This window comes from Phallusia mammillata, chromosome 5 (assembly GCF_965637545.1).
Source record: "Phallusia mammillata chromosome 5, kaPhaMamm4.hap1.1, whole genome shotgun sequence".
Lineage (NCBI taxonomy): Eukaryota > Metazoa > Chordata > Ascidiacea > Phlebobranchia > Ascidiidae > Phallusia > Phallusia mammillata.
The window spans coordinates 4,908,738-4,922,180 of NC_137256.1; the positions used below are offsets into that span (position 1 = coordinate 4,908,738).

At 36.2% G+C, this 13,443-nt stretch overlaps 3 protein-coding genes across 4 annotated transcripts; 2 read left to right on the forward strand and 1 right to left on the reverse strand.

The window, feature by feature from the left end:
• The first annotated feature begins 158 nt into the window (after window positions 1-158).
• Window positions 159-4,302, forward strand: LOC145227614 (RNA polymerase II-associated protein 3-like). The gene is made up of 10 exons (XM_080092487.1): window positions 159-348; window positions 442-564; window positions 764-871; window positions 958-1,085; window positions 2,301-2,422; window positions 2,621-2,694; window positions 3,217-3,321; window positions 3,459-3,856; window positions 3,934-4,028; window positions 4,157-4,302. The coding sequence occupies exons 1-10, from the start codon at window positions 199-201 to the stop codon at window positions 4,249-4,251; spliced, it is 1,398 nt and encodes a 465-aa protein (XP_079948613.1). The 5' UTR covers window positions 159-198; the 3' UTR covers window positions 4,252-4,302.
• A 1,477-nt stretch (window positions 4,303-5,779) lies between these two features.
• LOC145227617 (myo-inositol 2-dehydrogenase-like) lies at window positions 5,780-8,033 on the forward strand. 2 transcript variants are annotated; one of them, XM_080092489.1, is made up of 9 exons: window positions 5,781-5,969; window positions 6,040-6,163; window positions 6,224-6,294; window positions 6,648-6,756; window positions 6,852-6,973; window positions 7,068-7,154; window positions 7,221-7,357; window positions 7,433-7,592; window positions 7,656-8,033. In XM_080092489.1, the coding sequence occupies exons 1-9, from the start codon at window positions 5,876-5,878 to the stop codon at window positions 7,814-7,816; spliced, it is 1,065 nt and encodes a 354-aa protein (XP_079948615.1). In that variant the 5' UTR covers window positions 5,781-5,875; the 3' UTR covers window positions 7,817-8,033. The 2 variants fall into 2 exon arrangements, with proteins under 2 accessions (XP_079948616.1, XP_079948615.1); XM_080092490.1 differs by lacking the exon at window positions 7,068-7,154 and having other exon boundaries at window positions 5,780-5,969.
• On the reverse strand, window positions 7,758-9,993 carry LOC145227613 (uncharacterized). The gene is made up of 2 exons (XM_080092486.1): window positions 9,846-9,993; window positions 7,758-9,788 (listed from the first exon to the last, which is right to left on the reverse strand). The coding sequence occupies exon 2, from the start codon at window positions 9,731-9,733 to the stop codon at window positions 8,147-8,149; it is 1,587 nt and encodes a 528-aa protein (XP_079948612.1). The 5' UTR covers window positions 9,734-9,788; window positions 9,846-9,993; the 3' UTR covers window positions 7,758-8,146.
• Window positions 9,994-13,443: the final 3,450 nt, after the last annotated feature.

Here is a 13,443-nt window from a genome sequence, read left to right on the forward strand (position 1 = left end):
TGTTGTTGGTTTTTAAATTTTTATTCGTGAAATTAATCATTTTGTCAAATTCGCAATGGCGTTATATCTGGTTTAAAACATTTTCTAACAAACAAATAACGAATAAAGATTGTTTAGAATGAGCAAGTAACATTACATAGTAAATTTAAGGAGTTTTTTTATTTAGCTCTCCACTTAGTGTACTCTGAGGATTGCAAAATGACATCTCCAGAATCAATGTTAAAAATGCAGAGGCAGATTCGTGAAAATGCCACAGAGTTACAAGATTATCTACATGATCTAGACTCGTGGGAAGAAGAAATAAAAAAGAAAGATGAAACTTTTAAACAAATGAAACCAAGCACACAGGTTATTCAATGTCAATGTTAACCTTTTTGTTGAATATTTTGTTTTTATTATTCTTTACTCAACCAGTAACGATTTTATTCATGTGCTTGTCAGGTAAAGGCTGTTCCACCACCCAGAAGTGTTGCAGCAGTAAAGAAAAAAACAAGTGCAGAATCGAAAGCAAAACCCAAAAAGTTAAAATCATACGACTACAGATCTTGGGACAAACTGGATGTGGTAGGATAACAAGATTTTTTGTGACCAACACACCAACTAAAAATGAAATGTTACTTTACTACTTGCCTTAAAGGCAGTTGAAAATGTATCACAACATCCATGTGTCTAGTATAAATTATTCAAACCAAAATTCTAAAGTTTCCAACAAATCAAAATATTGTTTCCGATTACCTTATGTTATAATTCGCATGACTTAAAGGATAAAATGATGGAAGATATGGATGCTGATGAAGAAGAAGAAGAAAAAGAAGTGAAGAAGCAAATGGAGCTTGATTTCAAACAACTGTCACTTGAAGAGAAAACTAAGGTTTGAAATAATGAAGTGTTTGCTACAGTTGTAGTCATGCATTTGTTAAACTGGTATTAAATGTATAAAAAAAACATTTTGTGTAGGGAAATGATCACCTAAAACATGGAAGGTATGACAAAGCTGTGGAATGTTACACAAAAGGGATGCAATATGATCCAGAAAATGCTGTGTTACCAGCTAACAGGGCTTTGGCTTTTCTTAAACTTGAAAAGTGAGTTATCGCTAATGATGTTTTTTCCAAAACTATGTGTATAAATCAGTGGTATACAAAATATACTCAAAGAGAGCGGCAGACGATCAGCGTCAGTGTAAAGTTTTATTTGAAACAGAAATATTAATTTCGCTTATTAAGGCATCATCAGTTTCTGTCTAAAGAAAAGAAACGATAAAAAACACATAAAAGTTAAAACGTTAAAATACTAAAACAACTAACAGCTACGATACCAGACAATGGCAAAAACTATGGAGAACGGCTGTAACAAAGGCCAACGCTAACTGAAAATAAAGTGGCAATAGAAACGCCGGTAGCAAACAAAATACTAGCAGGTGTAAAAATGGCGTGCGTGTTGATAAGGGATGGCGCATACGGGGCGGAAAACAGGTCATTCCAGGTAACCTGCTAGTATTTTGTTTGCTACCGGCATTTCTATTGCCACTTTATTTTCAGTTAGCGTCGGCCTTTGTTACAGCCGTTCTCCATAGTTTTTGCCATTGTCTGGTATCGTAGCTGTTAGTTGTTTTAGTATTTTAACGTTTTAACTTTTATGTGTTTTTTATCGTTTCTTTTCTTTAGACAGAAACTGATGATGCTCTAATAAGCGAAATTAATATTTCTGTTTCAAATAAAACTTTACACTGACGCTGATCGTCTGCCGCTCTCTTTGAGTATATTTTGTATATTTGACAAGTAAAGACAGATCTGTCGGTCACCACCCTGTTACAGAGGCTGATTCCTGTAGTCTCAGTGGTTCTCAAACTTTTTTTGTTGCGACGCCCCTGGAAAAGTTTTCTGGTCTTGCGACGCACCAGCAAACAAAAGTTAGTGAGGAAACTTATTATTATTAAAGTTGTGTTTATCGATACAACCACCAAAAGCCACGAAACGGAACTATTCTGCGACGCCCGAAAATTGAAACGACGCATCAGGGCATCGCGACGCACAGTTTGAGAACTACTGGTATAAATGATAGATCCCTCCTGAATGGGCTATGTATATACATGCAACCAGAAACAGTTGTGTTTTGCAGGACAAATTTGGAACCTATTAAAAAAACTAAACAAACATATATATATCTGTTGTCAATGTGGAAAATAATGTAATTAGGTATTTATTAAAGAAGATGTTATATTGTATAAGTGTATTATTTGATTGTATATACATGTAAACCTGTCGGAAACCCTAATTTCATTTTACTTCTGTGCACAGGTATATTGAAACAGAGGCAGATTGTACGCTCTCACTTTCAATGGATCCAACATACATCAAAGCCTATTTGAGACGTGGGTCTGCTAGAAAAGCCATGACAAAAATAGAAGGAGCAATTAGAGGTTATTTTTACTCATTAGCTTTATGCATTGAAAAAAAAATTGTACATTACTGCGTGAGTTAAACATTTTTGCAATGACATGTGTACAAAACATGCACTGTTATAACTGGCTTCAGTTTTTCATGCATTCAAGGACCCAATGGTCATTAATTGAAAAAAAAATGTTAAGCAGAATTTTAAAGTTGTCCTTGCATTTTAGACTTTAAAGATGTTTTAAAACTGGAACCAGACAATAAGCAAGCAAGAAATGAGCTAAATATAATTGAAAATCAGGTACTGTTGAACAAATATCACTAAAGTGTATTTTTTGTATTGATTGGTATTCTTTCAAGGGGACATTTTACTGCCCAACTTGTGTTTATGTCACATGTTGGGTAAAAAAAACCTTTAAAATTTACATGTTTTATCATTCTTCCAAACATATCCTGATGGTGCTTAATAACTTCAAATTAAAAATTTGCTGCAAATCGGTTTTGTTTTTTTCTGTTACATTAACATGCTAATGATGTGTAAATGGCCTTGACAAAAAGTTTTGAAGGATTGTTTAAATTTACCATTTGCATTGTGTTTTTTACCAATTTGTTTTTTCCAACATAAAACTGATTATACCCTTTTTAAATACCCATTTTAAGGTAATAATAGTATCCAATTGAAATTAAGTAACAATTGTATATATATTTGAAGTATGAGAAATGGTGCATGTGGTTAGCAAACAGATAGGATGTAGTATATATAAATGGCAAAAATGTTGTAAAGGAACTGAAGTATATTTTAAAATTTCTACTAATGCTACAGGGGAAGTCAGAGTCCAAAAAAGTGTCAACAAGCCACAAATTTTCTGGCGATGACAAGGGTAATTTAGTGCTGCCCATAAAGAAACCATTGCATTTGCAGTCAAAGGTTGGTTGTTGCTAAAATTGTAAAACTGAAACTAGTTTCTAATTTTATTCATTTTTAAACAGTTAGAAAGCGTTACAACTTTTAGCAACATTTCAAAATAGGAAAATACTACTACTAAAATTCGCTTTTTATTGTAGAAACCTCTTAGGAGAATACATGTGGAAGAGGTCGGTGGAGAAATTAAAAATCCAAAAGTTGCCGAGTGTAATCAAAAACAAGACATTGACATATCCAGAATGGATTCTACAGAGACAAAAAACCCTAGTCAAGATATGAAAACTTTAAAACCTACAAATGGTCAAATGAAACCTGTACTTAATGGTCAAAGTCATCAAACTGAAACAACTGTCCCTGGTGTACCTTCAACATTCTATCAGTTCCAAGCAGACATCAGAAAGATTGGGCACAACAGGACAAATTTATTTAAATATGTGAAGCAAATTGATCCAAAGCTTTTTCCAAAATTAATTAAAGAACAACTGGAAACCAACATTTTGTCTGCCATTCTTGGGGCTTTAATGGAGAATATTGCTGGGTAATATGGCTTGACTTTTATGTTAAACGGCTAAGTTTGTGTAATTGCAATGCACATAATCTTAAAAAATCTTTTAGGAATGAAAATTTTATTGTTGAATTTCTGACCAACCTTACTAAAGTGAAGCGATTTGAAATGGCTGTCATGTTTCTTTCCAAGTCTGATCAACAGGGTGAGTTATCGTCTGTTTTCAAAAAGTGCAATTCAAATTTTCTGTTTTGATGTTTCGAAACTAAAAGGAAATAACTGTGCTAATTTTGTGCTATAAAACATCACTGAAGATGGACAACTTTTTTTCAGCTCTTTCCTGCATATTTTCATCTTTGATGGCATCTGAGTCTTCGAGTGAAATACATAAACTGGCTAAAAAATTTGGTATTTCTGTAAATTCGTAATGACAAATTGAATTTCTGAGCTTAATGGAAAATAAATGCATTTGCATAAGTCTTGTAGTAGTTATTGAGACTTCATTAACAAGTTGTTGTTGTTTATTCTCATGGTAAGGTCAGAACGAAGCCTATTAATTATGTGCACAACTCTCACAAAAGCAATATGCATGTATTCATACAGTTGCAAGTAGTGGTGGGATTCAAACTTTTTGTTAGCCGGTTCTATCACAGAAGTCGTATTTTCCATCCGGTTCGGTTACAAAAAGTCCATTAACAGTAACCAGTTCGCCGATCTCATAAAATTTTGTGAGACGGTTTTATAGAACCAGCTGAATCACACCACTGGATGCAAGTCATGAAAATTACAGGGAATTACAACCATATTTCCTTCCCCCAAAAGGAGGACACATGGTTGAAACAACATGAAAAAAATACTTTAAGGCCCCCCCCCCCAAAAAAATAAATGCTTCAGAAATTAGACAGTATACAATAGTTTGGATAAAGTGTAACGTTTGTATCATCACAACACCAAAACAAGCTTGCATTTGTAAAACTTGTATTCTTTAAAAAATGAGCTGAAGATGTATATTTGGCTGTTTTCAAAGGCATAATTGTCACATATGTATTTGATAAATCAAAAATTCCATAAAAAGGAGGACATTTGGGCATTTTTTCTTGTCCTCGGAGGTCAACTTGGTTTTTGTTAAAAAGGAGGACATGTCCTCTAAAAAGAGGACGTATGGTAGGCCTACCCAGCATGGGTTTTAAGTTTTAACTATGTCACCAAAACACCATACAGACAGGAAGACGATCTACTTTCACAAACTGGCCGCATGTGGCTTGGGCTTGTTCCTTCGGACATAAACGCACTATTGCTCAACCAAAACAGTAAAGTTGTGTACATCAGAAGGTATAACTTTGATAGATTGTGCTATCCTTGGTATGGTTACGATTTACGAAAAAGTTAATGTCGTTTAGCCGTGTCAGACAACTAACTGCGGCGATGCAATACAAAGTCGTCAAGATTACCTAGTAATGTTTTTTATGGCATTGCAGCTCGTGGAACAAAGTTCGCTACCTTCGTCATAAAATCGCGTTTCAGCAAACATGAACCTTCGGTGACAGCCAGTACACAAACACCTTAAGTTGAGGTGGCGTTTTCATTGACGTACCTTCGGACCTTGGAATTATAGGGCGTTTAATCTTCAACAATGTTTGCCAAGAACCCCGATATGCGTGAATTTCGTCATGCTACGAGATCCCTTTGAACGTTGAACGATAATTGTGTCTAGCTGAGTTTTCCGGTGAGTGTAACAGGTGAATCAAACGATAGACATTATCCAAAAGAAGAGCAGTATTTCCTCATGCTGAACTAAAATTGCCATCTAGTCACTGTAGATAGATTTACACTTATTTGTAAGGCCCGGGTGTCTAAATAATCGAAATATTACCTGTTTGTGGTTTACTGACAGCAACGAAACTCATTATTGGTTTCTTTATTTAACTATAAATAATATTTCTGTCTTGACTAAATGTTCAACTTTTTGTTCACCTAAGACTGTTATTTGGTTACTTAATCTACAGGTACCAGTAGGTTTATATACATTGTGTAGAGCACATTTCTAAGAAAATGACTGATATAAATAAACAATATGGCATTGTGCTTTGTGGGCTGGGTAGAATGGGAAAAATTCATTTAAAAAACATCATGGGAAATCGAAAATGTAGGTGAAGTGATAAAGTTATCTGACAGGCTATGAAATTATTATCTTAGATGATGTTGTTGTTTTTCAGTAAGACTGGAGTACATTATTGAGACAGATCTTGAAAAAGCCAATAAAACTGTCACGGAAAATGGGCTCAACAACACCAAAGTTGTTGATTTTGTCAATGCAAAACAGGCTATAACAGATGACAGGTAAATTTGGACAAACACCATATCACAGAACAATGTTACAAACTTTTCTTATGTTTAAAGTGTTCAAGGAGTTATAATATGTACACCAACTCATACACATGAAGATCTTGTGCTAATGACACTACATGCAGGTTTTTTTACGTTGAAATATCTGAACATTGGGGGCTTAATTATGTCTTTATCAATATTCCCTCTGTTTGTGTGCATATCAAACATATACACATAGCCACTGAAGAGCAGTGCGTGCAGCATTTGATATTCATACTACATACTATAACCGCATATTATCTTGTGTTTCTAAGTGGTGCAAGCAGTGCTTAGGGGGACTATTGGTGTAACCTTAAACCATTAACTGTATTGCAGTTTCCTTACTTTTGCATTCATGTTTTGTATCTTTCAAATAAATAACAGAGTTTTATGTTTTTCTTTCCTAACAACAACAAGATGAATTGATCATATACTACAATAAAATAGCTCTTTTTAGGTAAACATACCTTGTGTGAAAAACCACTTGCTACCAATTTGAAAAAAGCTGCGGAGTGTTATAAATTGGCAGAAAAGCAAAATGTCATCCTCTTGTGTGCTTTTAACAGGTAAATTATTTTGCCTGTTTGGGTTATGTTGTGGTGTGAGCACACATGGCCTATATTACAATGCAATCTATTCATCTCTGTTATGATATTTGCAGACGGTTTGATCCACAGTTACGTGAATTATATTGTCGCAAATCGGAATTGGGCCTTGTTCAAAGTATAAAAATTTGCTCAAGAGATTCCCCCAGACCACCAATCGAATTTTTAAGGATATCAGGTGACCCTGTTGTCAACAGTTAGTTTTTGATCATAATAGCTGCACGGCCTTATGATTTGTCACAAACTCGCAATGTAGCTGTAATGTATTCTAGGTGGTATATTCCATGATTGCATTGTGCATGATATGGATATGGCAAGGTGGATGACTGGAGAAGAGCCAGAAATGGTGTACAGCATAGGTTGCAAAATTTCTCATTTTTAAGTAATGTCCAATTGGAAAACATAATTAACTGGTTTATTCTTAGCTCATTGTCATGATCCAGAAATCCAAGCACTTGATGACCATGATTCTGTTTTTGTTGTGATGAAATTTCCAAGTGGCATACTAGCACATATTGATGTTTCTAGACACTGTCTGTTTGGTTATGATCAAACAGTTCAGGTAATGAATTTTATTAACTGAATATGTTTGAATGTATCTTGTCAATAGATGAAAATACTTTTTTTACTGTTGCAGTTGTATGGAAGCAAGGGAAATTTGATAAGCGGCAACCCTCGAAAATCCGGGCTCATCTCTGATGGTGGAAATGTAAATGATGACATATTTTATTCATTCACAGACCGATATGAAAAGGCATATATTCAAGAGCTTGTACACTTTGTTGAACTAATGGAGAGTAAGATATATTCCGTAGGGTAACATCTAGATTTAACAATGCACTAAAGCATATTCGATACAGATCCCAATGCTGAGTGTTGTATCAAGCCAAAGGATACTCTACAAGCAAGTTTTCTTTCACAAGCTGCTGAAGACTCATGGAAAGAAAAAAGGACAATTGATGTCAACAAACATAGAAATTTAATTCTTGGCGAACTGGCAGAGCACCATTTGTTTAAATAGATGCCTATACAGTGCAAATATCTTTTAAACTTGGATACCAGATAGTTGATAGCAATGCTTGTAGTTGCATTTAATTTTTATGTTTCAAAAATGCCATGGTGTTTTAATAATTGTTGCACTACTCATTTTTTTCACTCACATTTTGTTACTATTGCATTTACAAAAGGTTGTGTTTTTGTATGCATTTAATTACATATTAAAATCCAGGTAGCTTGGATATATTTGTTTATTTAAGTATGGAAGCACAGTGCCATAAAAAAACACAGTGCTCAAATATATATATATAACACATAGAAAGGCATTTAATAATTAGTTTAATCGGACATTGAATTAAGAACCTATCGGCGGCATGAAATCACCCACATTGGGTTTTGGTGGCAAAGGTACAAAGCCATCTTCTACTTCCTCATATTCTTCTTCATCTGCACTAAAAGGATCAGTACCAATGCCACTGGGAATAGTATTAGTTCTCTTGGCTGTGAAACCCTTGGATCCTTTCTTGATAGTAGGTAGGGGCTTGGCTGAAGGCAAATAAGGTTTAGCTTTTCCCTGAGCTGATGGTGATTGTTGGTTGGTTGGTGACTGGGATGGTCCTTCAGGACCATAGCTGATTGATGCATACTTGAGTGTTGCAGCTTGCTTTTGAAGTTGCAGACGGATATAGCTTTCATCTTTGAGTGCATGCAAGCTTGCTCTTAAAATTGCAAATTTCTTTTCCCATTGCTTTTGTGATTTGATTAGTCTCATTTTGAGGACCTGTATTTCATGTCTTTGTTGCTCAAGAATTTTTTCCATCGATTTGGAGTCTTCAATTGCGCGATTTTTTTTCTGAGCTTCTTCTCTTTCTAGGGCCAGTTTTAATTCATACTTTTTTCTTTCCTCCAAAAGGCGCCTTTCCATTTTTGCTTCCATTTCTTCAACAATTTTTGCCCGCTCTCGAGCAGCAGATGCAGATACTGCTTCATTGTCAGCCAACTTGGAAGCCATATCACGCTCTAAAGCTAGTTTTTGTCTATCAAGTTCCTGAAGGGCATTCATTTTGGCATTGTCCATCTTTTTCTTCAATTCCTCAATTTGGTGGGCAAGTCTTTGTGTTGTTTCACGTTCCTTCTCTAATTCTGTTTTGCCTTCCATTATTTCCAAGCCAAGTTGTTTGATTTTGTCCTCACGAAATTCAAGTGAAGTGGTCAAGTCATCAATTTTGTCATTTAGCTGTGAAATCTCTGCCTGTAAACTGTTGTTTTGGTCCTGCATGGAATCCAACTCTGAAGTGTCAATCTTAATTTCAGTTTGCTCTGGTTGTGCTTCAAGCTCTGCTTTCAGTTTTTCAATTTGGACTTCCAACATCTGTATAACAGACTGGTTTTGATCAAGTTGTGCTTCCAGGTTAGCAATTTTCCTTTTAGTAGATGATGAATCTGTTGCAGTAAGTTTACCAGCCAATTTCGCTTCATAGTACTTCTTGTATTGGGATGCCATTTTGACCAGGGCATCTTGCAACTGTTGTTTAAAACTGCGCCGAACAACAGCAACACGTTCCTCATGAATATCTTGCAAGTCACGCAGTCTGTCATTGACTTTAGAATATAAATCAAAAGCTTTGTTTTGCAACTTTTCTTCAAAAGCGGCTTTCAAAACCTGTTTGCTAAATTGGAGATCTCTTTTCAGTGTAGCCATGTCTTCCACAAGGGTTCGCACTGTATCTGTCATTTGCTTAATGTCCAGTATTTCTGTGTCATTTGTTTGTGTAAATTGGTCTGATGTCAGAAAACCAACTTGCAACTTGTCAGCCAACGATGGCCGAAGAGACTTTTCAAATTCATCTCCAAAAAACTCCATGGCAAGCACATCTCCATCATGATCCATGCTTTCATTTCCAATTATTTGCTGTTGGCTTAATAACATAGACTGGGACATGTTGCCAATACGTTGAAATGAAAATCGACAAAACAACCGGAGTATAAGAATGAGTCTACAAAAATAGTAAATTAATTTACTTATTTCAAGGATCTCTCTGTTGAGTATGTACTTATTGTATCGTGGGACTTTTAAAAGCTTCAAAACTGTTTCAGAACAACACTAGCATCTGTTTGCATTAAACCATTCCTTCGCTGCACACCACACTTGTAGAAATTTGTTAACTTTTTATCGGAAACCAAAACCACGAAAGTGTATTTGTTCGTAAACGGGAAAGCACCCATTCCCATGGTAATACAGGGTCACAAGGGGCGATGGTAAGCAATAAACTTTTTTTAATTCGAGGGTTGTGTTGAGTTTGTTTCGCTTGGTGAAATTAAACATAGCGACACAATAGCAGTAAAATTATTTACATTTAGATTAATTTTAACAACACCTAAAGTTGTAATTTTCACAAAATTAGCTGTTTTAATGAAAAACGAGATTGAGAAGAATTGAGGGACATAACAAGAACTATAGGGGTTTGACTGATTTGACTGCCTGATTGCCTGACTGAGCTGACTGGCCTGATTTTGGCGGCAGTGTTTCACAATATATTTTCGGACTGACTCTAACCCTAACCTGACCCTAACCCAGGGGTGGGCAACCTGCGGCACGCGGGCTAAATGCGGCCCTTTATTAAAGGTTGTGCGGCCCGCAGAGACGCTTGGATATCAAATGTACTGGCAAACGAGTTCGACTATTATATTTTTTTGAGCAGATTAATGTGCCTGTTGCCAGTTTTCTGTTACCTGACAAAATGTGGCTAGAATCAAATGCGAATTATACTTATATTTAAGCATATTCGGTAAGCAACGAAGCAAAATCACCTTATGTTATACACAGATCTAATTTTGACAATTGCAATTGCCCCCACAGTAAAAAAGGTTGCCCACCACTGCCATAACCCCAACCCTAACCGTAAACCAATTCTCAATCACCCAAGTCAGGACTTCTGTGTTGCAGTCAGGCCTTTCCCAATCGTCGAAAATCGGAAATATATTTTGTGAAACACTGCCGCCTAAGTCAGGCCGGTCAGCCCAGTCAGGCAGTCAGGCTTTTAGTCGACCCCGAACTATATGTTGCGAAGTGCCCCAAGATGTATTAATTTTGCTGGTCACAACCTCTTCTATTTTGATCAGGGAGAGCCAAATCCGAATGGTAAATTTCAGTTAGCCTACTTAAAAACCCCGAACTGAAGTTGAACCCGAACCGAACCAGTAAATATGCAGCGTGTAAATCCTTTGTGGAATAATTGCACCACAAACGATATTGATTCAAGCATAGCACTGAGCAATATGTAAGATATGTAACAGCTAGGTCTATATGGACTTGAACAAAGTTGTTACGATCTTGCCAATTTTATTTTTAATAGGATATGGCCGATGTTTGAATCGGGTAGCCTAATTTGTCCGAAACGGAACAAAAGTCGAAATATAGGTCTAGTATGATTAACCCGACCCAATAAAAGCACCCTGAACCAGGGTTGCCAGGTACTGTCGGCTGGATTCGGACAGTATTTGTCTGAAAATCGGACATTTTGGGACACAAAAAAACGAGAGCGTAAAATTGCTAACAAGGTATCAATATCGAGGTGCCAACTGCCATTTTTTGTGCGTTTACGTTCTCTACACTCATAAGCGCCGAGTTTTACACAAATGCAAAGTTATTACTTATGCGTGCAACCACAAAAACTGAAATTCAAACTTAAAGCCCAACAAACTTCCCATCTTGGAAAAACGATATGATTGAAATAATATTTAGTTGGCAATTCCAGCACGTTGCTGTAGCGTTTATCATTGGTTTCGTACTGTTTAAAAAATGTTTCATCAACTCTAAATTCTCGCGACCCAAGCATTTTGTTAGCATGTAGGTTTGTGAAAAATACTATTGTCAGTTGCTATTTTCACATCAAACAGTAGGTAAACGAACGTATTTATTCTAACAAATAAGAACTGTGGGCTCTGTGTTGAGAACACAGCAAATCAATTCGAGGTTTAATTAGAGAGACGACAAGCCGAAGATCGTCCTCTACTTCCAGCTAGTCTTGATCTGTATTTGCTTTAAATATAAGATAGTGCAGAAGACGCATCTGTTTGCACAGGTGCGCTTAGCTTATTGCATTGTAACAATGCAATAATAATCAAAAGGTTGAAAAAAGTCCAAGTTGATTAATACTGTAGATGCGATACTTATATTCATGAGAAATTTAAAATATTTCGCGACCCAGCCCGGAAGGTCTCGCGACCCGAATTTGGGTCGCGACCCACTATTTGCGGACCCCTGGTCTATGGCCTGAAACGAGTATACCAGCAGAACACCAGAATTTTGTTTACGCATGTCTTTAGTCCAATAACAAAAAATGTGACAGAAAACAAGGAATTTAATGCATACTCTCTCAGAACAATTTTAAGTATTGTCCTAGGCCTAAAAGCTAGAATTGTTTTTTTTTTTTTTTCTGTTCTTAACAGAAAAACAATTTAAATTTAAATCTGGCCATTATATGCTATATTGCTGGTATAAATAAAGTATAAGGCACATGGACGCGCTGTTTCAAGTTTTGGCTTGAAAGTTGAAAAAATACAATATAAGATAAGCTGCAGACAGTGCACACTGTTTCGACCTATAAGGTCTCATCAGTGCAGCTGGTGACGAGAGATCGGCCGCATTGGCTAGTGTAGCCATCAAACGGCACTCCAGTTTGTGGTGAGCAACAGGGTACAACCCCATGCATCACCTAGTCTGTGCGATGCCACAACTGGGCATACAGCACAAATGAAACTGGCTCACAGTGGCCAAGCAACTGCTTGGTATGCCCAGTTGTGGCATCGCACTTTTGTTTTTATTGCAAGTGTGAATAATTTTATTTGAGTTTGTGACTTTTATTTAGTTCAACCTACCAAATTCTGCTTGGGCGGAGCAAAAAGCCTGTTCACATGCACAAATTTTCCCTAAGTGTTTTGCTCTGGATAACAGTAGGCTATAGGTGGCTAAAAAAGGTTTAGAACTCACAATCTTGTGAACACAACACAGTTGCGCTACCAACTCAGTCATCTGGTGGTTACGGTAGTTAGAACTGTACAAAGATACGTTTTGTAATATTCTATAGGTTGTTCCAAAGTCTATTGAAACACTTTAGGCGGTAATGGTGCTGACACATAGGCGGTAATGGTGCTGACTCGGCAATTATTCTTACCATCCAGTGTTTCATACCGGAACAGAACGAAACCAAATAACGTTATTCGTTCTGAGCAAATTTTTTATTTCGTTATTTCGTTCTGGACCGATATTTTCATTTCGTTCCGGTCCGACCGAAATAAATTTATAACGGTATTTTTCGGTATTTCGGTCTTAACAAACGAACATTTCTTTGTGGTCTTTGCAACTAATAAGCGAAAAAAGAAAGAAAGTTGCAACACACAAGAATTATTGTCGGTAGTTGTTACGTCACATAACTTTTGACAATGATGGTCAAACGGATGTAAATTTTAGGAGCTTCAATTTTTATTTTAGCTTAACGGCGCGAAATTTTCAGCAATTGTTTCATGTCAAATGTCCAGAACGAAATACCGGAATAATAAATAACGGTATTTCGTTCCGTTCCGGTATCTTGAATATTTTTTATTTCGGTATTTGAGCCAAAAATTATTTATTTCGTTCCGGTATAACGT